Genomic DNA, 24663 nt, shown 5'->3' with positions numbered 1-24663 from the left:
AGCCGGATCTCAGCTCACTGCAAGCTCCGCCTCCCGGGTTTACGCCATTCTCCTGCCTCAGCCTCCCGAGTAGCTGGGACTACAGGCGCCCGCCACCTCGCCCGGCTAGTTTTTTGTATTTTATTTTTTAGCAGAGATGGGGTTTCACCGTGTTAGCCAGGATGGTCTCGATCTCCTGACCTCGTGATCCGCCCGTCTCGGCCTCCCAAAGTGCTGGGATTACAGGCTTGAGCCACCGCGCCAGGCTCATCCTGATTTTCCTTTTAATCCCCCCAAGCTTCTGCCTGCTCCCATTTGCTGAACGTATATGACTCACCTCAGGTGAGTAAACTGCTAATTGTCAAAAACGTTGAGGCTCAGTTCAAAAGACCTCCCTCGGCCTGGCCACTGGGAGTGGGAATGGCTTCTGTCTTTTGAAGTGAGTCTGCCCGGCCTCTACTGTTACTGTGTCTCACTGACAGAGTCTTACCAGGATTCTGTGATGCCTTTGCTGACCCTGTCCTGGCTGTCACCACGAGGTGCTCCACACGTGGGCTCCAGGGTTACAGCAGTTTTTTTAGTTCACTTGTGTATGTGGTCAGGATCTGAGCTGCACGCAAAACCCGTGCCTCCCGTACGAATCCTTGGACCCTGCTATTAAGCTGAAATCACTAGCCCAGATTCCCTGGTCTTTCTAGAGAGGTTCCTTTTTGGAGCCCTTGACAGCCTCTCCTGCCAGTGCAGCTTCAGTGTCATCCCATTTGACTTCCTTAACTTCATATTTTAGGGAGCAAGGAGTGAGGTTGTCACCCCCTTATTTTCCCCTTCCTGATTTTTTCTGCATATCAGCCAGGACTCCCAGGTTCGGTCCTGCACCGTCAGGCAGCAGGCCATCATGGTTGGGGATGCAGGCTCTGGCATCAGCCTCTGTGCTTACAGTGGCCTAGGCAAGTTACTCAACCTCATCGGATTATTGTGAGAATTAAATGAACTAACATGTTTAGCACTTGGATTAGTGCCTGGCACATGGTGTAAGCACTTATTAAGTTTCAACATTATCACTACTGTTGTTATTAGAAGTCTTTGGGCTGGGCACGGTGGCTTATGCCTGTAATCCTAGCACTTTGGGAGGCCAAGGCAGGTGTATCACTTGATGTCAGGAGTTCAAGACCAGCCTGACCAACATGGTGAAACCTCGTCTCTACTAAAAATACAGAAATTAGCTGGGCCTGGTGGCGGGTGCCTTGTAATCCCAGCTACTCAGGGAGGCTGAGGCAGGAGAATTGCTTGAACCCAGAAGGTAGAGGTTGCAGTGTGCTGAGATCACACCATTGCACTCCAGCCTGTGCGACAGAGCAAGACTCCATCTCAAAAAAAAAAAAAAAGAAGAAGAAGAAGTAGTAGTAGTCTGTCTTTGGCCCCAAAAGTTTTGTTTTTTTTTTTTTTAAAGTTCAGGGGTACATGTGCAGGTTTGTTACATAGGTAAAGTGACATGGGGGTTTGTCATACGGATTATTTTGTCACCCAGATATTAAGCCCTGCACCCATTTGTTAGTTTTCCTGACCCTCTCCTTCCACCCACTCTCCACCCTCTGAGAGGCCCCGGTGTGTGGTGCTCTCCTCTGTCCCTGTGTTCCCATCACTTAGCTCCCACTTACAAGTGAGAACATGTGGTATTCGGTTTTCTGTTCTTGCATTGGTTTGCATCAGTTTGCTGAGGATAATGATCTCCAGCACCATCCATGTTCCTGCAGAGGACACGATCTCATTCTTTTTATGGCTACGTGGCATTCCATGGTGTATATCTACCACATTTTCTTCATCCAGTCTACTGTTGATGGACTTCTAGGTTGATTCCATGTGTTTGCTATTGTGAGTAGTGCTGCAGTGAACATACACACGTGTGTGCCTTTATAATAGAACAAGTTATATTCCTTTGGGTATATGCCCAGTAATGGGATTGCTGGGTCGGACGGTACTTTTGAGGTCTTTGAGGAATAACCACACTGTTTTCCACAACGGTTGAACTAATTTACACTTTCACCAACAGTGTGTACGCATTCCTTTTTCACTGCAGCCTCACCAGCATCTGTGTTTTGTTTGTATTTTGAGACAGAGTTTTGCTCTTGTTGCCTGGGCTGGAGTGCAATGGCACGATCTTGGCTCCCCACAACCTCTGCCTCCTGGGTTCAAGTGATTCTCCTGCCTTAGCCTGCCGATTAGCTGGGATTACAAGCATGCACCACCATGCCCGGCTCATTTTGTATTTTTAGTAGAGTCGGAGTTTCTCCATATTGGTCAGGCTGATCTCAAACTCCCGACCTCAGGTGATCTGCCTGCCTCAGCCTCCCAAAGTGCTGGGATTACAGGCATGAGCCGCCACATCCAGCCTAGCATCTTTTTTTTTTTTGACTTTTGAGTAATAGCCATTCTGACTGGTGTGAGAGGGTGTCTCATTGTGGTTTGGGTTTGCATTTCTGTAATGATCAGTGGTGTTGAGCTTTTTATCATATCCTTGACTAACACCCATCAGTCAGTTTGTGGAATCAAGATTGGCTTCAAGATAGACTAACTCCTAGTAGAGTTTTCACTAACAGTTATAATCCTTGAACCGCAGACCCTACACTGTAAAGGTCCCATCATATGGGCATTCCTGCTGCTGAAAAAATTGAACATAACAGTATTTCAGATAAACTTATGAGAAGAGAAGAATAAGTAGAGGTAGAATTCAGACTTGTTCAGAGCAAGATACAAAATGAGAGACATGAAATAACCATTGTCTGCAGGTCTGACAGCAAGCAATGTAGATAAAAGAGCTTCATTTGAAGTTTTGAACTGTCTACCATAAAAATACTAATGGTGAATGCTTATCAATCACGTCTGTGTTTCAGGCACTGTTCCAAGTGCTTTATGTTCATTAACCATTTGCAATAAGTACTGTTATCCTTCCCGTAAAACAAATGAGGGAAGAGGGGCTTGGAGAGGGCAAGTCAGTGGCCCCAAATGCTGCAGTTAGTAAGTGATGGACTCAACCGGGATGTCACCTCAGCAGTCTGATCCCAGAGCTCCGAGTGCCCATCATTCGCCCTCTCCCTCCTCCCAGCCTCCACCCTCAAATAGACCCGTGTGTGTGGTTCCCCTCTGTGCATCCGGAACGGAGGGCCGTTCAAGCAGCCTTTAGGTTACAGAGATGATTTACAATCACATGGAAAGAGGGTTTTGCTTGAAATTGGTAGAAGAAATAGGTAAAGTAAGTGGGAAATGAGGTAAGCTTGTTAGCTACACAAATCATCTTCACAACTCGAAGCTTGAATATCTTCAGTTTTCAGTTGGTGTGTCTTCACTATTTGACATGCAGTAAATATTCTCTCTTCTTTTTTATTATAAGAGCAACATCCTTTTTCAGTTTCCACAAGCTGGATTCAAGTAGATCCCCCAAATCCTTAAATATCTGTGACCGTTGGTTTACGAATGGTCGAAGCATTTGATCATCTTCCTAAAAAAAAAGTGAAAAAAATGATAGTGATAGACTTCATGTCATCAGAGTAAAAAATACTGTGTGTATGTGAGTGGGGTGCCCAGTAAGTTCCCCTCAGGGATAGAAAACTGCATTTGAAAGCTGCTAGCAGAGGCAGTGCGTCACCTCGGAGCAGCTGTGTTTCGGACGCCCCTAAGTTACTGCCAGTAGGGAGAACTGGCGAGATAATTCAGATATATTCGGTTGGAATGTTACTTCCACACTGTTCTATGCTGTTGAAGGAGTCTTAAAGGAGTCTTAAGGAGCCAGGGGGTGTAGGAGCTCTCCCATTGGTAGCCGTGACCGGTGGAAGCAAGTACCCCTGAGAACTGGGGGTGCCCTGGGGCAGAGTCCTGGAGACAGATGGTGGAGGAGATGGGACCGCACGGGCTGCAGGTGAGAATGGCAGAGAGCAGGTAGTATGACGTGGCACTGGGATTCGGTTTCTGTTTCCCTGAGTATTAGCGAAATGCCTGTTCAAATCCTTTGCTGATTTTTTTCTAATGTGCTTTCCAACATATTATCTTTTTTTAATCTTAAAAGTAATTGTTTGTTCTGAATACTAATGCTTGCTAAATAACACTACTATATTTTCCAGGCTGTGGTTTATTTGAAACTCTGTTTATGGGGTCTTTCATTTAACCAGTTATTCTTTTTATTTTTTTGAGATGAAGTCTTGCTCTGTCGCCTGGGCTGGAGTGCAGTGGCCAGATCTCAGCTCACTGCAAGCTCCGCCTCCCGGGTTTACGCCATTCTCCTGCCTCAGCCTCCCGAGTAGCTGGGACTACAGGCGCCCACCACCTCGCCCGGCTAGTTTTTTGTATTTTTTAGTAGAGACGGGGTTTCACCGTGTTAGCCAGGATGGTCTCGATCTTCTGACCTCGTGATCCGCCCGTCTCAGCCTCCCAAAGTGCTGGGATTACAGGCTTGAGCCACCGCGCCCGGCCCAGTTATTCTTTTTTATTGTGAGATACGTAGACCAAAAAAGTACCCTAATTGTATTGACAGGCATGAAGTGAACACACCTGCTCTAGGGAGCCCACTGCCTGGAACTCCTCCTGTCACCTCCTCCCCGTCCCAGAAGCAGCTGCCAGCCTGACTTGTGTGGTTACCGTTCTCTTGCCTTTCTCAGTAGTTTTGCCACCTAGAGTATATCCCTAAACAGTCTATTTTGCCCTCTTTGAATGTTTATGGAATCACATTGGATGTCATCTTTTGTAACTTGGCTTCCATCACTATTGGGACACTGTTCTTGTTGCCTGTGGCTGTTCATTATTTTCATGGCAATGTAATATTACACAGCATAGAGGGGCCAACATTTACCCGCCTTCTGTGACCATATATTAGGGATGTTTCCTGTTTGGGGCTACTATGGAAGAAGGCTTTATGAACAGCAGTGCACACGAACTAAGATTGCTGTAGTGTTTTTCAACTGGCCCCTCATCTGAACCACAGAACAGAAGCGATCTGAATAACTATTTTCTCTGTTCTTTCAAGAATGCTGTGTAACTGGTGCCATCCTAGACGTGTGTGACAGAGTTCGCTTATTTCATATGCCAGATGCCTCAGTGCATGTGACTTGAAGGGAGAATCGTGGAGAGGGTTTGTTGAAACACATGTTACCAGGCCTCACACCCAGAGATTCTGATTCAGTAGGTCTGGGGTGGGGCCCTGGAATTTGCATTTCTGACAAGCTTCTAGATGCTGCTGAAGCTGCCAGGCCATAGGGCACACCTTGAGAACCTCTGCCTGAGGCATTACGGCTTGATTCTCTGCAGAACCAGTTCCCCCGTGGAGGAGGGAAGAGTTGAATTACAGGCTTCTAGGTTCTAGTATCTTCAACTTTAATAAGTAAATGCCAAATAATTTTAAATGGTTGTACCAATTTATACTCCTCTCAGCCATACACGAGGGTTTCTGTTACTTCATATCTTCACCAAAACTTGATATTGTCAGGCCTTTTAATTTTTGCCAGTATGGAAGGTTAATAATGGTATCTCATGGTGGTATCAGTTAGTGTTTCCCAAACTATTAATGCGATTAAGCACTTTTCCATGTATTTATTGGCATTTTTAATCTCCTCTTTGGTGATGTTGCTGTTCAAATCTTTTGACCATTTTTTTTTTTCTACTGGGTCGTCTATTTTTCTTTTTGGGTAGAAGTAGTTCTTTATTTTGGACATTAGTTCATTATATGTTAAATGTGTTACAAAGAACTTTTCCCATTCCTTGTGGCTCTTTCATTTTGGTGTCTTTTGATGGACACAGTTCACCATTTTAATTTAGCTGAACTTACCGGTCTCCCTCTTTAAAGCTAGGGGTGTGTGTGTGTGTGTGTGTGCGTGTGTGTGTGTGTGTGTGTGTGTGATGAATAAGAAATCCTTTTCCACGGTGAGGTTGTAAAGACAACCTCTTAAAGTATCTTCTGAAAGTATTAGAGGCAGGGCATGGTGGCTTATGCCTGTAATTTCAGCACTTTGGGAGGCTGAGGCTGGAGGATCGCTTGAAGCTAGGAGTTCCAGACCAGCCTGGGCAACATAACAAGACCCCATCTCTATTTTTAAAATACTTAAATAAATAAATAAAAGCGTTAAGGTTGTGCCTTCCACATTTAGCTCTTTAATTCTCACCTGAACTTGATTTCTGGGGTAGTTTTAAATAGGAATCCAGTTTCATTTTTCCCCATACATATTCCTAATTCCCCTAGCACTGTTTATTGAAAAGTCCATCCTTGCCACATTGATTTGCAGTTCCTCTTGCTTGTATATCAAGTCTGTGGTCCTGAATAAATCTGTTTCTGAGCCTTCTGTTCTTTCCCTTTGGTGATTTATCTATCTTTGGGCCAACACCGTACCTTACTGCCTCTGTTACAGCGGCATTGAAATGAAGTGTTGATGTCAGGTAGGGCAAGTGTTTCTGTCCTCTTCTTGGGTCTGCTCTCATCTTGGCTGGGTTTTGCTTTTGCAGTTCCATACAAATTGTAGAATTATCTTGTTAGGTTATATTACATTTCATTGGAATTACACTGACTCTTGGGGGAGAGTTGACAGATGTACAGTAACAAATCTTCCAAACCACAGAGAGATGTCAATTTCTCTATCTATTTATATCCTTTCAAACATCTCTCAAACAAGTTTTAAAATTTTCTCCATACAACTCCTACATATTTAATGTCAGCTATAGGCCTAAGTATTCCATATATTTGATGCAGTTATCAATGGTGTCTTTTATTTTAAAAATAATTTTCTGCTTGCTGCTGTTATATTCAAATACAGTTTATTTTAAAATCTTGATTTTCGTATCCAGCAACTTTGTAATTCATTTATAAATTCTTGGGGATTTTCTGTCTATACAAGCATGTCATCTGGGATAATACTAGAGGCAGCACAGTGTGGTGGGGAGTGTAGACTGGGGAACCGGGTCTGGACCTCAGCCCTGCCACAGATGAGTGATGTGTCTTTAGACATGTTCCATGAACTGTAAAATAAGGTGAATAATAGTACCTGCCTCATAGAGTTGCTGTGAGAACCGAGTCAGTAAATGTAAAGCACTTAGTAAGTGTTACATAAGTATATGCTGTTACTGTAATTGCTTTTCTTTCCCTTTCCAATCATACTTTGAATTTCTTGCCTTACTGCACTGGCGAGAATCTAAAGGACAGCTGTCAAGAAAGCTGGCGTCCCTGACCTCCTGATCTGAAAGGAAATGCTTCCAGTCATTCTTCACTAAGCATTTTGTCCACTGTGTGTTTGTCTTAAGACTGCCTTTATCAGATTAAGGAATGTCCATTTTATTCCTAGTTTGCCAGGAATTTTTATTGTCATAAGACGTTTAATTTGGTCACATGCTTTTTCTGCATCTGTTGAAGTCATCAAATTATTTTATCTTGTAGTCTCTTAATATGATGAATTACGTTTGGTTTTGTAATGATAAACCAAACAGGGTAGTCTGTGTATTGTATTGTAAAGTGAATGGATAGCAATCATGCAGTGACCATGGTGGCATGGAACCAGCCGGATGTGGCACTAAATAAAAAGGTCAGAGCAGAGACGGATGGCGGCCTGAGAGGGCGGTAGAGTCGCGCTTACAGAGCAGGTCAAGCAAGGCCTCCTGGCCTTGCTCTTTCGCTTCAGCACACACATCTCCAAGCTCAGGAAATAGTTACATCTAATGTCTAAATTCGATGGAAAGAAATTCCGTGTGCTCCCAGGATTCCAGTTACTTACAGGAGGTTTATACCGTTTGAGTCTGAAAAGCTGCCCTCTTGCCGTGTTCATGCTTTGGTAGAACACCTTCAGAGCCTGGGCGAGTTCTCAGTCGGAGCCGGCTTGTTGTGTGCACATGTGACTCGTCTCCCTGGCGGAGGGCAGTTGCGCTGTCATCCCGCTGACCTTCAGAGTGTTGGAAGGCTTCTGGGCTGAGGTGGAAAGAAAAGGCAGCGTTGATGTATGGATCTCTTTCTTCGGGTATCTCTATATTTATTTATTTTGGTGGCATTCTACTACATCAGCATTTATCAGGCACCAGTTTGGATCCATCCAAGGGAAATGAGAAATCTCACAGGGCAGAAGAAAAGAAATGTCCTGCATTTTCTGTTTATGAAACAAGATGTGAATGAACTCATTTAAAAGTTTGTTTATTAAAAGACAAATACACATCCCAAATGTAGGAGGCAAGGGATAAGCTAAACAGCCAAGCCTGGAGCAGTCTCTCACCTTGCCCGAAAGCAGTTTTCCCAAGTGATTCTTTGAGAAGCAGGTTCTCCTCTCTCAGGGCTCTGTTGACGTTCCTGCGCAGCTATGTCTCCTGCTCTAGCTTGAGCAGCTTCAGATAAAGTTCTGGTATCTGGTTTGAGGCCGCCTACGAGAAAACTTGTCAGTTTCATCTTTTCCTGTATCATCTGCATATCCTTTGAGACTGGCAGTGTTTGCTACCATGGGAAAATCAAACGGGACGGGCTGTGTGTATGGTGAGCAGGGGTTAAGCCCCTCAGGGTACACAGGAGCAAATAAAGAAGACTTTGGTAAGGGGGAAGGAACGTCAAGCAGCTGTCGTCAGAGATTTTCTAGCCACCTGGGATGCCCATTTTAATGTCATATGTACACACCTGGCTTGGATTCTTCACAGTGGAAATTTTCTTGGTGTCTACCAGGATGTGGCCTTCACCTGTGACCATGAGGCCCAGCTGAGAGCAGCTCAGCTCGGTGCAGCCTTCTGTAGTGGGAAGAGACACAGTCAAAGAAAGAAACATCCCAGTCGCTCAGCTCCAGGGTCGTGTGAGAAGTTGTAAAAGTAACCACCCTGCTGAACGAGAACCCGGGCGCCCAGGGGAACAGATGGCTCTGGCCCACCGCTGTTAGGACCCTGACTACCTCGCTCCTCTCCCTCTTCTGAGCCCTAAATGTATGGTATATCTGATGAAAGAATAAGTGAGCAGGGTACCTTGAAGGCCCCATAGGTCAACAATAAGGGCATTTGTCTGCAGATAATTCAGAAACTCCTGAGATGCAGTTAAGGCTGCACATTGGACAGTCTTCAATTTGTGGATTCACACTTTTCCATACAGGTTTGGTATAGATAGTGTTTGGAAGGTCATAAATTCTGTACCTGAGAAAAACATAAAACAAAATTTAAAACCAGAAGGGACACACTTGTAAAGAAAAGACACAGATGAGCCAAGGATTTACAGCCCGTGCGTCAGATAAAAGATGACCTGTGATTGATTTTCATGTTTATCAACCTCCAGCACCTTGTTCAACATGGATATCGTCACTATATAGATAATAATAAAATTTTTAAAAGGCCAGACTGGACGCAATGGCTCACGCCTGTAATCTCAGCATTTTGGGAGGCTGAGGCAGGCAGAGTGCTTGAGCCCAGGAATTCAGCCTGGGCAACATGGTAAAACACCATCTCTGTAAAAAATACAAAAATTAGGTGGGTGTGGTGGTGCATGCCTGTAGTTCCAGCTACTCAGGAGGCGGAGCCCAGGAGGCAGAGGTTGCAGTGAGCTGAGATTGCTGCACTCACTGCACTCCAGCCTGGGCGACAGAGCGAGACTCTGTCTTAAAAACAAAAAACAAACAAAACGGATTTCAATAAATCCCTTCTACTTAGATAATCAAAAATGGTTAATTTTCCATGTGAGGCAGTGATTTGGTTTTTGTTCTTCAGAGTCTCCCTTTATTGCCCTTCCTTCCTTCCTGCCTTCCTGCCTTCCTTCTCTTTCTTTCTTTCTTTCGAGGCGGAGTCTCACTCTGTCGCCCAGGCTGGAGTGATCTCGGCTCACTGCAACCTTCCCTCTGGGGTTCAAGTGATTCTCCTGCCTTAGCCTCCCAAGTAGCTGGGATTACAGGCATATGCCACTGCACCTGGCTAATTTTTCTATTTTTAGTAGGGCAGGGGTTTCACCATGTGGGCAGGCTGGTCTCAAACTCCTGACCTCAAGTGATCTGCCAGCCTCGGCCTCCCAAAGTGCTGGGATTACAGGCGTGAGCCACCGCACCTGGCCTGCGTTATCTTTCAATATCCTTTTAGCCTAGTTTGTTTAAGCATATCTGATGCTTCTGCCATATCCTAATATGGTCCTTTTGTTTCCAACTAAAACCCAAAAACTGTTTTGCTTAGATAATACGGTTTTACTGGATATTCTTTCTGATAATTAGAATTTCTGCTTCAGTTCTGTAAAAAGTTCAGTACACACTGACCACAGGCCAGAGACCTGGAGAGACATGTGGCCCCTCTATTAAATAGATGGGAAACAGTCATCTTAAAGTTAAACAGAGAAACTATGAGGGAAAATAGTCATCTTCAAGTTAAGCAGAGAAACTATGAGGGAAATAATCATCTTAAACAGAGAAACTTCCTCTATTAAATAGATGAGGAAATAGTCATTTTAAAGTTAAACAGAAACTTATGAAAACTTTGTGATAAGCTCATTTTTTAAAACTTGAAGGAAGACTGGGCTGCCTCCCCCAGGGGCCACATGGCAGATGGCGTGTGTGGCTCTGTTCCGTGGTGCAGGCTGGCACCCTATCTGAACGCCCCGCTTTGCATCTTCCTTCATCCAGCTGACTCCAAGACACTGGACAATGTGAATCTGAAAATCCATCCTCTTGCCTAGCAGCTCCAAAGGGTCGATAACCACATCCTCCTCACCATGCATTCTACAAACAGAAGAGGTGAACGTTGACCTCGGGTTAGGCTGGGTCCAAGCAAGTTAAGATTGTGACGTTAAGGGGATTAAATAGAATCCTTAAGAGAGAGCTAATTTCACTGAAGACAGGATAGGTAATATCACCAACAGTAGAGTTCATTCATGCATTCAAGAGGCACTAAATAAGAGCCCGTTACCCTGGCACGTCCAAGTAAGACCAGGCCTTCTGAAGGATCTCCCTGCCTGGAGGAAAAGGAAGACAGTCTCATGCGATAGATGCACACAGATGTGGATGCTAAACTCACATTGAAGACTTAGGGAGGTCCCCAGTGGGACAGAGTGGGAAAGCCAGCGGCTGCCCAGATGCAGCCTCTCAGGTGGTCATTTTCCTTTTCCTCTGTTTCTTTATAGTCAAGAGAACCCCAGGCCTACGAGCTCAGAAACTGACCTGGACAGCTTTCCAACAACAGACTGCTGTCCTAGCAACCAGGCTCACAAAGTCTGAAACCTTTCCAATTAAATTTATTAATTTGCAACAGGAAATACAACGTGCTGGGCAGCCCAGAAGCTCCAGGTAGCCAAGTGATCAGTGAGCTGCTTGGGGTAAAGGCAGTGAGTTGTTGGGCAGCTTGGTTTCTTGGTCATGGAAGCTTGAGGTTCTCTTCTTGAGCTGATTTCTTCTTCAGAAAGATGGAAAGGTTGCACTGAGTGCCTGGGAGGGCCCTGGCACCCAGACCACACCCCGCCAGCCTCTTGGCTTAGGATTGCTCAAAGACTTGAGCTTTTGTAAAAACTGCCTGTGGCCTAAAGAGGGAAAACAGATGAGTATCCAGAAAGGACAGTAAAGGGTAACCAGGCAATGTGTAGGGCAGAGCCGATAGCTCAGAACAAAGCCTGTGCCCACAGAAAGGGCAGGTGACAGCACAGAATGAGGTCGGGCTTCACAGCCCCCACCTCAAGAAAAGGGCTGAGCTGGAAAATCAGCTTCTACTTCTGGCTCTTGAAGCAGGTTGGGACTTCAGCATGGGAAAGCGTCCCCTGCGGCAGATGCCAGGCCCACAGGGCCAGGAGGGGAGTGTGGCTGGGGAGGCCCTGCAGTCCACTTGGCTTCTCTCCTGAGGGTCCATTGTTTGGAACCCACCCAGCTCTTGCGGTTTTGTCCAAGACTCTTTCTGCTACACCTGCCTCTTTGCTGAATGTCCTCCTCATTCCTTAGGTCCCCAGGGAAGAGCAAAAATCACATTTGTTGAGGCCAAGTGGTGAATGAATGAGCTCTTTCGCTTGTCTATGAATGACCTGTTCAGGGTACCAAGTTGACCACCCCGTCAGGAGAACTCAGGCTTGCTCCGGATTTTCTGTGTGTGACTGACCCAGAAGTAGGCAGGGGGAAGGAGACACTCACTGTCCTGTGGGGGAGCAGGGTGCTATGCAGATGTGCAGCACCGCCTCCTCTAGCCCGTCACAGTTCAGAAACTCCACTTGCTCCTCCAGCTTCATGCAGTAGGCCAGCGACTGGAGCCAGACGTGAGCTGAGCCCAAGTGGACGACCTCGACAGGATCCCAGAAAGGGCCGTCTTCTTGAGCCACAGGGCTGTTATCTCCATCTAGAAAGTGCTGGTAAAGTTCCTCCATTGGGAATTTCCTATTGATGAACTTGGCTTTTGACCATATCCACACCTGGAAACACAGACGTATGTCACCAGTATTTGATTTCATCTGCTGCTCTTAACCATTCATCACTCTGATTTTTCCCAGCACGCTCCCTCCATTGACTGGGTTTGGGGTACTCATGACCACATCCCACTCTCTCCAAACTTAGCTTTGCTGACGTCAGGAATACCGTATTCATTCCTGGACCTGTTGCTTCAGCATTGCTTGAGCCTAGGAAATGACTTAGAGGAGACGATGAAGGGGTCAGAAAACAGACCCTCTCAGGAGAAATGAAGGTTTGGGCTTGTGATGTGCAGAATGGTCCTCAGAGATGCCCAAGTCCTAATCCCCAGAACCTGTGGATATATTACTTTACATGGCAAACGGAAATGAAGGTTTGTCATCAGCTGACCTTCAAATACGGAGATCAGCCTGGAGTATCCAGGTGGCCCCAGTGAAATCACAAGGGTCTTCAGTGTGGCCGAGAGAGGCATAAGAGAGGGTCAGAAAGAGATATGACAGTGCCTGCGGGGTCAGAGAGAGGCCCTGTGGCGGCTTTGAAGATGGAGGGAGGTGGCCTCTAAAAGCTGGAAAGGGCCGGGAAACGGGTTCTCTTCCTCAGGCCCAGAAAGCAGTACAGCCCTGTCGACACCTTGCTTTTAGCCCAGTGAGACCCAATTTGGACTTCTCGTGTAGAACAATAAGGTAGTAAGTTTGTGTCATTTAATGAGCCCGGTCATTCATTAACAGCAACCATGGAAGATGATGCAGGGGTATTAGTCTGGAGAAGAGCTGAGAAGTGGCTCCTCTGCCATGATTGGAGTGCACATGGGCACGCATCCACACGCACAGGAGACACTGCCACAGCCCTCCCAGCCCGGCACGGCAGGCATTCTGAGCTTCATTCTACAGTGACCCAAGCAGGTGTCCTTCCTTGTTCAGGGGTTCACACCCAGTGCACAGCAGATCCAGGACAACAGCCTGCCACTGTCTTCCTCCTTACTGGGTGAGGACAGAGCCTCTGTCAACACTGGCTCTGGAGAGGGGACAAAACCTGAAGCCACAGTAGAAGGGATTCCAGGTAGGTAATTTTTAGACCATAAATGTCAGGTTAAACTAGGAACTCCTTTTCTGGGCAACTGGAAAAGCAAAAGCAAAAATCAACAGATAAGTCATTCTGTGTATGATGTCTCTTCACAAAAAGGACATTCTCAGGACTCTGAAAACAGACTGCATCTTTTTCTGTTGGCCTCAAAGTGAAGAACCATAGTACTCTCCTAGAGGCAGTCTAGGATCACGAGAGGCAGGGCAGATCACGAGGTCAGGAGATCGAGACCATCCCAGCTAACATGGTGAAACCCCGTCACTACTAAAAATACAAAAAATTAGCCGGGTGTGGTGGCGGCACCTGCAGCCCCAGCTACTCAGGAGGCTGAGGCAGGAGAATGGCGTGAACCCGGGAGGCGGAGCTTGCAGTGTGCCGAGATCGCGCCACTGTACTCCAGCCTGGGTGACAGAGCGAAACTCCATCTCAAAAAAAGAAAAGAAAAGATTGTGGGGCGGCAGGGAACAACGGGAGTTCTAGTCATTGTGGTTTTTCTGTTTGTGTGTTTTTCTTTTCTTTTTAAGATGTGATCTCACTCTGCCACCCAGGCTGGAGTGCGGTGGCCCAAGCTTAACTCACTGCAGCCTCGAGCTCCTGGCCTCAGGCGGGCCTCCTGCTTCAGCCTCTGAGTAGCTGGACTGTAGACGTGCGCCACTGCACCGCCTTATTCTGCTTTTTCTTAAAGACTTTAGGGAACTAAGATCATGGGAATCTAGATAATAAATGAATTTACTGCTTCATTACCTGTGGATATCAGATCACAGGCCTGGTGTCAGTTAAAATTGCCCATCATCCTTGGCCTGAGGAGGAAACAGGTCAGCGAGGCTCCGGGACAGGCTGCGAGCCCATGCTGACTCCCGCCCGCTCCCGGGTGGGCTCTGCAGGTCTGACTCAGAGTTCCCTGGCAGGATGTGCTGCTCACCAGAGCCAACAGCTATTGGGTGAACACTGCTGAAAAGTAACCACAAGCTGGCAGCGTTTGCCAGTCAGAAAACCCTCCCCAACCCTCACACAGCCCTGGTTTGCTCCTGGGCTTGTCTGTGATGTGTGAGTCCAACAGTTGCACAACACTGCCTCCTCCCTGAGAGCTGCAGCAGCAGTCACCGTCCACACAGTCAGCGGGAGGATAGGTGAACACGTACAAGATCAGCCAGCAAAGTACCATTCGTGTGTCTAGCTGGGACCCACAGCTGTCTCTGCTGGTCTTCTAGTCTTCACAAGTACCTGTCTCACATGCACTGCCCACATCTACACACCATGTCGCAAGAGACCCCCAGACTATAGGCTTCCAGAAGCCTCCATCTACACACGTCACCAGAGACCCCCAGACCACAGCCTTCCGGAAACCTCCATCAACACACCATGTCACGAGACCCCCAGACCACAGCCTTCCGGAAGCCTCCATCTACACACCATGTCACAAGAGACCCCCAGACCACAGCCTTCCAGAAGCCTCCATCTACATACACACCATGTCATGAGACCCCCAGACCACAGCCTTCCGGAAACCTCCATCAACACACCATGTCACAAGAGAACCCCAGACCACAGCCTTCCAGAAGCCTCCTGAGGAAAGCAGGGCTTCATCTGAGGACAGGTCACTGGCACTAAGCTTGTCTTTTTGAGACGGTCTCGCTCTGTCGCCCAGGCTGAGTGTGGTGGTGCGATCACAGCTCACTGTAGCCTCAACCTCCCCAGGCTCAGGTGATTCTCCTACCTCAGCCTCCCCGGTAGCGGGGACCACAGGTGCTCACCACATACTCAGCTCATTTTGTATTTTTTGTAGAGACGGGGTTTCACCATGTTGCCCAAGCTGGTCGCGAACTCCTGAGCTCAAGCCGTCCACCCACCTTGGCCTCCCCAAATCCCGGGATTACAGATGCGAATCACCGTGCCAGGCCTAATCCTACTTGTTTTAATGTAAAAATGAACAGTCTTGAGGATGGCAGATTGGTAAGATTCATATCTTCATGAGAAAAATGGGAAAAAAAACCTGTACAACCCCTTAAAAGAGAACCTGGTGTGCTTAAGCAGAAGCAGTCCTATCAACAGCTACCTGTCCCAGTGACAGGATGCTGGGCTGAAGGAAAGTGACATTTCACCATGAATGCAGGCCCTCAGCCCTCCCATACAGTTCTCCCAGTGATACGTGTGGAAAGTCCGTGTCCTGGCCTGTTTCTGGTAATGACAGGCAGGAGCTCTCGAATGCCTTCGTGTGCGCTCAGTAACCCTTCTGCTAGCAATAGTTTAAAAGGCTATTTTTCGAACTATCTTAGACTATAATACAAAATAGAATAGCATAGAAAAGGATTTTTTAGAATTACAAATTTTCTTAAAACAAGGTCTGACAAGACAGGAAACTGCCAAGCCAAATTCTAGGGGAAAGCCTGGCCCGAAAGAGGCACGTGGAATATCGGGGCACCAGAGCCACTTTGCCCCAGTGGCCTTTGCTGCAAAAAAAGAAAAATGCAAAGTACAAACACACGGAGGGACCCTCCCACGGCCTCACAGAACACGGCAGAGAAGTCCAGCCTGACTCCCCGGGGTGAGGGTCTCACGGGAGACCCTCCGCATCACACAGACCTGCAGGAAAGGGGCCGGTCTCTGAGGAGCTGGGCTCCAGGAGGATCCTTGCTCGGTTTCCTCCCTGGGGCGGGATCTTGGCAGCCCCAGCATCTGGAGGGCGAAACCCCCATGGACAAGCTGGTGGGTGCACAGGTGCTGACCACATGGCACGCACACACATATTTCACTTCACAATTTTTAAAAGCTTTACAAAAATCAGTCTTGGCCCAGAACATTTTGGCAATTTTCGGGCAATGAGCAGAAAAGTGAAGCTCCAGTTGCCGAGCAGGGAGGCAGCAGCCCGGGGTGGGGGCGGGAGGCGCAGCCTGGCAAGGCTACGGCTGAGTGTGCTGGAGCCAGAAGCCTGAGGGCTGCTCCAGGGGCCTGATGTGCGCAAGGGGCACTGCAGGATGGGCCTGCATTTTCTGTTTCCTCCTTTGAGGCGGAGCGAGAGGAAGCAGGGTCTTCAGTTTCTAAAACTGACCTTCCTGACAGTAAGGTCCAGTGGATCAGCCAGTGGAGCTGGTGAAACGGCCTTTTCTGGAGCACCTAGGAGGATGGCTTTTCTCATTGCTGCAGAAAGGCAGTCTGTGCTCTCGCGTGCACACGCACACACACATATGTACGTGGACAGACACCACTACCACTTGCATAAATTCCCAGGCCCCCTTCTGGTACAAAAGCCTTTGAGTCATATTCAGCATGAACAGATGCTCAGTGCAGGCTAGGTTAGGAAGCTCCCAGGAGCTGGTGCTGCCAGGGAGGGTCCAGGACAGGGAATGGCTGGTGCTATGAGGGAGGACCCAGGACAGGGAACGGGAGAGTGGATCCCCCTGTTCCCCAGAGCTCCAGCTCACACTTGGGATACGTTTTGCCCTTGACTGGGTCTCTGGAGGCTGCAGCTGGTAAAGGTAACCTGTGTCCCCGTGGATCCTCCCTCCTGACTCCCGTCCCCTCCGTCCCCGTGGGGCCTCCCCTCCTGACTCCCGTCCCCTCCGTCCCCGTGGGGCCTCCCCTCGTGAGTCCCGTGGTGGATCACCTTCACCAAGACCTCCTTCTGTAGGTCATAGCCCTTGGAATCTGATGATGCCAAATTCTTCACCTTCAATTCCATGTTAAGTCCCTGGTAAGAGAACACTTCTCACTCAATAATTATACATTCGGCTGGGCACAGTGTCTCACACCTGTAATCCCAGCATTTTGGGAGGCTGAGGTGAGTGGATTGCTTGAGCCCAGGAGTTCAGGACCAGCCTGGGCAACATAGCAAAACCCCATCTCTACTAAAAATACAAAAATTAGCCGGGCATGGAAGTGCACGCCTGTAGTCCCAGCTACTTGGGAGGCTGAGGTGGGAGGATCACTTGAACCTGGGAAGTGGAGGTTGCAGTGAGCCACGATTGCACCACTGCACTCCAGCCTGGACAGCAGAGTGACACCCTATCAAAAAAAGAAATCCTACATTCACAGCTCATACCACTTTTGCAATTGCTTTTTCATCCTCCCACCCTCCAGCTTCCTAACGATGAATGAGTAAGACTTTCTCTAAGAGTGTCCCACTCTTCCCCTTGGATTTCCCACTAAGAGGAAAGACAGAGCACCAGCTTTTCTCCAATATATCCTGGAACTTACACTTGGAGTCCCTGCCAAATTGATTAAATCTCTTACAAGGTTCCGGCCGATGGGAGCTCATGTCTCCAGGGAGCTGTCCCCAGCGCGGGTGGTCTCTGTGGCACAGCAGCCATCAGGGTGCCTAGACCCGGAGAGGCCCCAGGACCATCTGGGAGGGTCTGCTCACGGCCAGTAAGAGTTGGTCTGGGATCCTGATGGCCCTGGTAGGCTGTTGGTGAAAGGAATGGTGCTCGGGACTGGGCTGGGCAGTCTGGCTTCTGTCTCTAGTTCCCTGAGAGTCCTTGAGAAGGCACCCCTGCCCCACAAGGGGCACCTGGCATACCAGCTCCTGGCTCTAGCTAAATTACCTTCCTCAGCTCTTCACTCATTTGATTTGCTTCTGCAACCAGCAGCATCAGTTTGATGTAGTCCTGGAACGCAGCCAGGACACTGGGGTCTGCCTTGCCATCTCCACTGTCCGCAGCACCTGGCAACAATCACAGGGGAGGTGAAAGTCAGTCACTTGTTCCACCATGAATAATTTCTTTTTTTTTTGAGACAGAATTTCATTCTTGTTGCCCAGGCTGGAGTACAGTGGCGCCATCTCAGCTCACTGCAACCTCCGCCTCCCGAGTCGAAGAGATTCTCCTGCCTCAGCCTCCCAAGAAGCTAGGATTACAGGTGTGCACCACCACACCCGGCTAATGGGGTTTCACCATGTTGGCCAGGCTGGTCTAGAACTCCTGATCTCAGGTGATCTGCCTGCCTCGGCCTCCCAAAGTGCTGGAATTAGAGGTGTACAGCCATAAGCCACCATACCAGGCCCTTTTTTTTTTTTTTTTTTTTTTTTTTTTTCTTTTTCTTTTTCTTTTAGCTTTCTTGCTCTGTCATCCAGGCTAGCCTTCAGTGGCATGATCTCTGCTCATTGCAGCCTCCACCTCCTGGACTCAAGCAATCCTCCCATCTCAGCCTCCTGAGTAGCTGGGCCTACAGGTGCAAGCCACCATGCCTGGCTAATTTTTAAAATATTTTGTAGAGATGAGGTCTCACTTTGTTTCCCAGGCTGGTCTTCAACTCCTGGGTTCAAGCGATCCTCCTGCCTTGGCCTCCCAAAGTGCTAGAATTATAGGCACGAGACGCCACGCCCAGTCACCATGAATAAATTTGTATGCTTATTTGTTCATTCGTTCAGCTGTTCATCAAATATCTACATTTGAACATTACAAGCATGTAATAAAAAAAAGAAAAAACTGAGGGGAAAACGACACTGCCTGACTTCTCCTTATGTAGCTGCTTATCTCAACCCATGAATCCTGGCCGCAGGCGGGAGACCCTCTGCCCCCAGTTCCCATTCTTAGTCTCAGGGTCCTTGAGCCAAGGTGGCTGCAGGCTGGAGGAGGGTGGGGCGAGGTGAGACATGGCTGGCTAGACCCAAGGCCTGGAGGTGACCTCGAGCTGCTGCTGGCACAGCAAGCGACCTGTGCTTCTCTTATACTTGGGATGGCTTGAGGGAGGGGCTCGTGGAAATTATGGAAGGTTCAATCTCCCTCCCAAACCCAGGCTGGTACTGCCTCTAATCAGCAAATCTCAACTCTTTAGAGACCCGTGGCCTGTGGGTGCACACAGTGCCCTTGGCCCTGAGGTCTGACCCCAGACTGCTCACACAGCTGCTGCCTTGTTGGGGACCCACGTCTTCACTAGGGTCCGAGCCAGGGTCTGGGGCTGGGTCAGCTTCATGGCACCACCAGGGCCACGAGGGCAGCGGCACAGTCAGCCTCTGAGAGCAAGTCAGTGAGCAGACGGCTTTTCCGGGCCTGGTAGGACGGAGTCTTGCTGGTTCTTTGGTTTTTTTTGTTTTTGTTTTTTTGTGTGTGATGGAGTCTTATTCTGTCGCCAGGCTGGAGTGCGGTGGCGCGATCTCAGCTCACTGCAACCTCCGCCTCCCGGGTTCCCGCCATTCTCCTGCCTCAGCCTCCCGAGTAGCTGGGACCACAGGCGCCGCCACCACGCCCGGCTAGTTTTTTTGTATTTTTAGTACAGACGGGGTTTCACCATGTTAGGAGGCCGAGGGAGGTCACTGAGGGGGCTTTCCAAAAGGGGAGTGGCCAGTCCCCATGTGCCTGTCCTGTCTGAAAGGCTGTGGCCACCAGGGAGGGGACAGGGCGGCTGGGAAGCTGGCAGGGGCCCCAGAGTTGGCAGATTGGAGAGGAAGAGGCAGCGATGTTTGCAATGGTCTTGAACTCCTGACCGCGTGAGCCACCGCGTCCGGCCTGGTTCGTTTTTAAAAGTTGAGAACTTCAGCAGCAGAAGAGCAAGGAGGTGAATTTCAAATCGATGTATTTTGCTGAAATTCTGAGAGAAATACTGTGGTGTAGGGAACAGGGAGGAACTCGTGCATACGCACAGGTGGGTCTGCCCACTTTCCACCAGCGGTTTCGTTACTGCGAGTTCAGGCAGAGTCCCGCTGCTGAGCAAAGCCTGGGGCCCCTCCAGGAAGCCCGCACACCACTGAGATCTCAGCGGGCTCTAGCCTCACCTGGATTCTGGGGGAACCACCCGGAGCACGGTGAATCGGGGCCGGGAAGAGGAGCAGGAAGGCCTGTGAAAGCCCCCGCAGAGACAGGCAGAGGCGGGCGGCCAGCCTGGGATCCTGCTGAGGGCTGCGTTCAGAGGAGAAGGGGAGATTCTGTCTCAGAGGCCTCGGGTTGTGCGTTCCTCTGGGCCGTGCATTTCCAGCCCAGAGCAGGCCCCAGCGGCCCCTCCTGAGTTGGGCCACTGTTTCTGCAGGCCCAGCAGGCCCCTGGGGCGGCCGGAGGTCACTCACTGGCTTCCCTGGCTCAGCATTCTTCCCTCATCTGCTGTGTACCCCACTCTCTTCTCTACCCCTTTGAACCATCTTTACCCTCATTCGTCAGGGAACATTGAACGAGTTGAATGTTCAACGTGTTCTCACTCTATATGGAAATCATCATTCAATTTTGTAAACATTAGACTTTGACAAAACAAACGATGATTTTCTTAAGGAAAGCAGAGAGACAGGGTGTGAAATCGCTGCTCTCAGATCAGCACCCGGGAGAGGCCAGCAGTCAGGAGGGGGCTCACCGAGTTCGTCTGCGCTGACTCCCTCCGCGGCTGCCCTCTCCAGCTGGAAGAAGTGGTCATCGAACCTGCTGAGGTCCTCACTGTCCCGCTCTGAAGGAAATCCCATGTACAGGTAGGTGCTGTTGGATCCCAAAATGAGGCGGTCCTGGGGAGGAGACGGTGGGCTTAGGAGGGGTCTGAGACCAAGGAGGGTGAGGTGAACCTCCCCAGTAAGAAGGATCTGAGGAATGTCCTTCCCTCAGGAATCCCACAGACAGGGAGAGACCCAGACAGGAGGGCAGGTGGCCTCTGGCTCCTGCATTCACCTTCGTGGCACACATTGAGGGTGTGACTCCCTTGGCCCGGGGGTCTGCGGGGACCACCCAGAGCCAGGCCCTCCCTCCACGCGTTTCCAGGCTGGTCTGGGCGAGTGCAGCCATGGCTGCGGGGACACCAGGGACTAACTCAGACTGCAGGCTAGAGAAGGCCTCTTCCACGGGGTGATGCTTAAGCTAAGCCCTCCTGGCTGGTAAGTCTTGGTGAGGCAGACACAGCTGCTGAACAACCAAAAGAAGGGCCGTGTGGCCAGGGACAGGAGGCCGAGGGAGGTCACTGAGGGGGCTTTCCAAAAGGGGAGTGGCCAGTCCCCATGTGCCTGTCCTGTCTGAAAGGCTGTGGCCACCAGGGAGGGGACAGGGCGGCTGGGAAGCTGGCAGGGGCCCCAGAGTTGGCAGATTGGAGAGGAAGAGGCAGCGACGTTTGCAAGATGCTGTTCAACCCCTCTCAGTGACAGGCTCTTAGAAAAATCTAAAATGGCACAAAATGTTAGAGCCGGAAGGGACCTTGGAGAACACCTCGTTCAGCACTCCTTGTTTTCCAGGTGAGGTCAGAGGAGTGAAGAGACTTGCCCAAGACCACACAGCGAGTCAGGAGCAGGCCTGTCCCTCCAGCAGCGGTGCCATGTCGTCCCTGGACCACGGTGGCAGAGGAGCCGGTGTGAACGCCCCATCCTGCCACGTCTGTGGTGTGGGCACCTCACGTGACTGTCCCCTCCCAGCTCTTGGGGGGGCCTAGGACACTCTGTGGGCCTGCAGGAAAGTTTACCAAATGCTGCAGCTTTGTCCCAGTGGCGATGGGCACCCCGTTAACGGCAACCTTGCATTTGCTGTGTGGAGTGACCGTCACTTTACCATCGGCATTTGTGAAGGAAGCGTGTTTATCTGAAATTCTAAGAAGAGAAGAGTCAGGCTAAGACGCCCAGCCAGTGGCGGCTTTCGTGAGCAGGTAGGCTGGTCTTTCTCATCTGCACAGGAGGGAAGAGCCGCAGCTGTGGAGGACGGCAGGTGGCATCTCGGGGCCTCCTGTGTGCTGTGGCTCACGGTGCATGGGGAAAGCAGCAGGTGCAGACGGACCCTGCCCTTGGGGAGCACGGAGAGCTGGGAGACAGCAGGCAAGGGCTTCGTTAACAGAACGAATACCAGCTGCTGGCCCAGCGCCGCGGGGAGCCGGCCAAGGTTACACTGGAGTCCTCACGCTCCCAGGTCAGCGGGATGGGGTGGTGGGAAAATGGCAGCAAGCAAGCTTCAGAAGAGACGCTCAGCTCAGGAGGCGACTCTTCACGAGCCTCACCTACTCCAGGTACATTTCGATCTGTTTCTGCGTCCTCGCCGTATACATTCAGACCTTATGTTATCAGATTGGGGGCTGGATGTCAGGGGTGTCAGGCTGGCGTCCCCCCTCCCTGCCCCACTCCCCGGCACCGGATGTCATCTGTATGTCCTGAATGACTGGCTCCCTGCCTTAGCATGTTCCATGTTCCTGCACTCCTTGGCCATTGTGGAATGTTCTGGATGTGGAGACCATGTTCATCCAAACCCTTTTTTGCGTGGGGCCCAGGGATCCTGTGGGAAAGGTCTCAGCCTCCTCGCTGGAGTTCAGACATTCACGCACCTGTGTGTTAGACTAAGGACATGTTCTGGAAAGGGACTTGAGGGGATCCCCAGGAAGGTGTCCCAAGAAGGAAGCTGGCAGTGCAGGACGCGGCGGGGCCCGCTGGCCCTGGGTCAGCACCCCTCCCGCCACGAAGGCCCACGGGTTTCCCGACGGGGAGGGTGATCTGTCTGAAGGAGGAGGACCCTCCAGCAGCGGCCTCCCAGGCAGGGCAGCCACAGAGTGGGGACAGCACTTGACTGTGGGAGGCCTGTCATGGGGTTCCCAGGGCTCCTGCAGGGGCCTCGTGAGGGAGTCCTTGGGGTCACTCGCAGTCTGGGCTTTCTGTAGTCCAGTGGGTGAGGGCTCCAAGCACCAGGACAGATCCAAGGATGCGCTTATGTTTGGGCCACCCCTGGGGGCGTGTTCGTCCAGCCCCCTTTCGTTTCCTGGCCGGCTCTACTTCCATCTGTTAGTGAAGAATTATTGCACAGAACCTAGAAACCAGCTTTCGCTTCTCTCCCAGGGGTGGAGCCCAGGAAGCAAACCAGCACTGCACCCTGGATTTCAGCCAGCGGACGAAAGCCCTGCCCTCAGCTTTCTCAGACCAGCCCTGGAGTGGGTGGCCCCGGGAGACCTGGGAAGTGGCCCTGCTTGTCCTGCAGACTGTGTGGCTTTGCAGCTGTCTAGATGGAGGGGTCACAGTTCTCTCATGCCGGACGAGGACACTGATGCATGGAAACTCACCCCAAACCTTGAATCGTGATGGCATTTGAGGCAGCCCGACCGGCGTCACATGAACCTGAAAAGAATCAAGATATAATTTATTTTTAAAATAAATCAGACACTTGCAGAATTTGACCCTAAGAAGTTAACATGTCTGATGTGTTGGACGTGACATTTTCTCCACCGCGGGATGGCACTGAAGGGATTTCTGCAGTTGGGATTTTCAGTCATCATGGTACTTGGACATACTTTTCTTTCTGCCGTGTGTGTGTGTGTGTGTGGAATGTGTGTGTGTGGAATGTGTGTGTGTGTGGGGAATGTGTGTGTGGGGGGAATGTGGGGGGGGGGGGGGGGGGGGGAGTTCCTAACTGTTTAAAAGTTCCACCTTCTTCATGAGCATTCTGGAAGAAGAAACCGTTAGGTCTGAGCCTTAGGAGATCCACTGAATACTGGCCACAGGAGAGGTTCTGGTGTTTGAAGCTCCGTTTCTGTGTAGTGACTGACCCCAAGGAGTGCAGACACGTCACCCTCCACATCCCCACATCCCCATGGCCATCTTGCACAGAGCCCTCATGGCCATCCTGGGGTGCACGGAGCCCTCGCGGCCATCCTGGGGTGCACGGAGCCCTCACGGCCATCCTGGGGTGCACAGCCGGGGAGGGGAAGCCAGGTGCTCTTGAGGTTCTGGGCGCTGTGTTCCAACCTATTCATTTAGGTCAGGAAGACAGCTTAAGGGCTGATGCCCTCCTTAGAAACCGCTAAATAAAAATGTAACAAGAACCATGCCAGGATAATAGATAAATAAAACGTGCTGTATACATCGAAGAGAATGTTTTTCAGCCTTCAACAAGAAGGAAATTCTCAACACATGCTACATGGATGCACCTTGAGGACATTCTCCTGAGGGCATAAGGCAGTCAGAGAAAGATGAAAACGTCCTTATCCGAGGTCCCCCCATCTTCAAATCCACAGAGAGAAGGTGGGACACACTCCGGGGGCTGGAGGGGGAGGGGTTATCTGAGGTCCCCATCGTCAAACGCACAGAGGGAAGGTGGGACAGCGGCGCCCGGGGCTGGAGCGGGAGGGGCAGCTCGCGTTTCATGGGTGCAGAGTTTCCGTCTGGGAAGATGAAAATGTACTGCAGATGGACGGTGGTGACAGTCACACAATACGAATGTACTTAATGCCACTGAACTGTACTCTTAAAATGGTTAAAATGGTGAACTTTATGTATATTTTACCAAAATGAAAAATATTTAAAAAACAAGAAAGAAAAGAAACATGCCTGTGGGGCAAGAAGCATGAGCAGGGAGGGCAGGGGGAGGGCAGGGGGAGGGGGGGGGGGGGA

The 24663-nt window shown here is 50.0% G+C and overlaps 1 protein-coding gene across 1 annotated transcript in view; it reads right to left on the bottom strand.

The window, feature by feature from the left end:
- Positions 1-3322: 3322 nt before the first annotated feature.
- Positions 3323-24663, bottom strand: part of LOC111545199 (kinesin-like protein KIF28P) — an 81060-nt gene continuing 59719 nt past the window's right edge. Inside the window, 13 exon segments of the mRNA XM_023216129.3 lie at positions 3323-3475; positions 7722-7912; positions 8211-8355; positions 8603-8709; positions 8938-9029; positions 9031-9102; positions 10527-10661; positions 12054-12330; positions 16989-17094; positions 17948-18066; positions 20682-20826; positions 21765-21888; positions 23337-23391. Of these exon segments, the coding sequence (XP_023071897.2) occupies positions 3323-3475; positions 7722-7912; positions 8211-8355; positions 8603-8709; positions 8938-9029; positions 9031-9102; positions 10527-10661; positions 12054-12330; positions 16989-17094; positions 17948-18066; positions 20682-20826; positions 21765-21888; positions 23337-23391 (1721 nt within the window).

The sequence above is a fragment of the Piliocolobus tephrosceles genome, chromosome 1 (assembly GCF_002776525.5).
Source record: "Piliocolobus tephrosceles isolate RC106 chromosome 1, ASM277652v3, whole genome shotgun sequence".
NCBI lineage: Eukaryota > Metazoa > Chordata > Mammalia > Primates > Cercopithecidae > Piliocolobus > Piliocolobus tephrosceles.
Note: the sequence above shows the minus strand (reverse complement) of the source record. Positions and strands in the feature narration are given on the sequence as shown.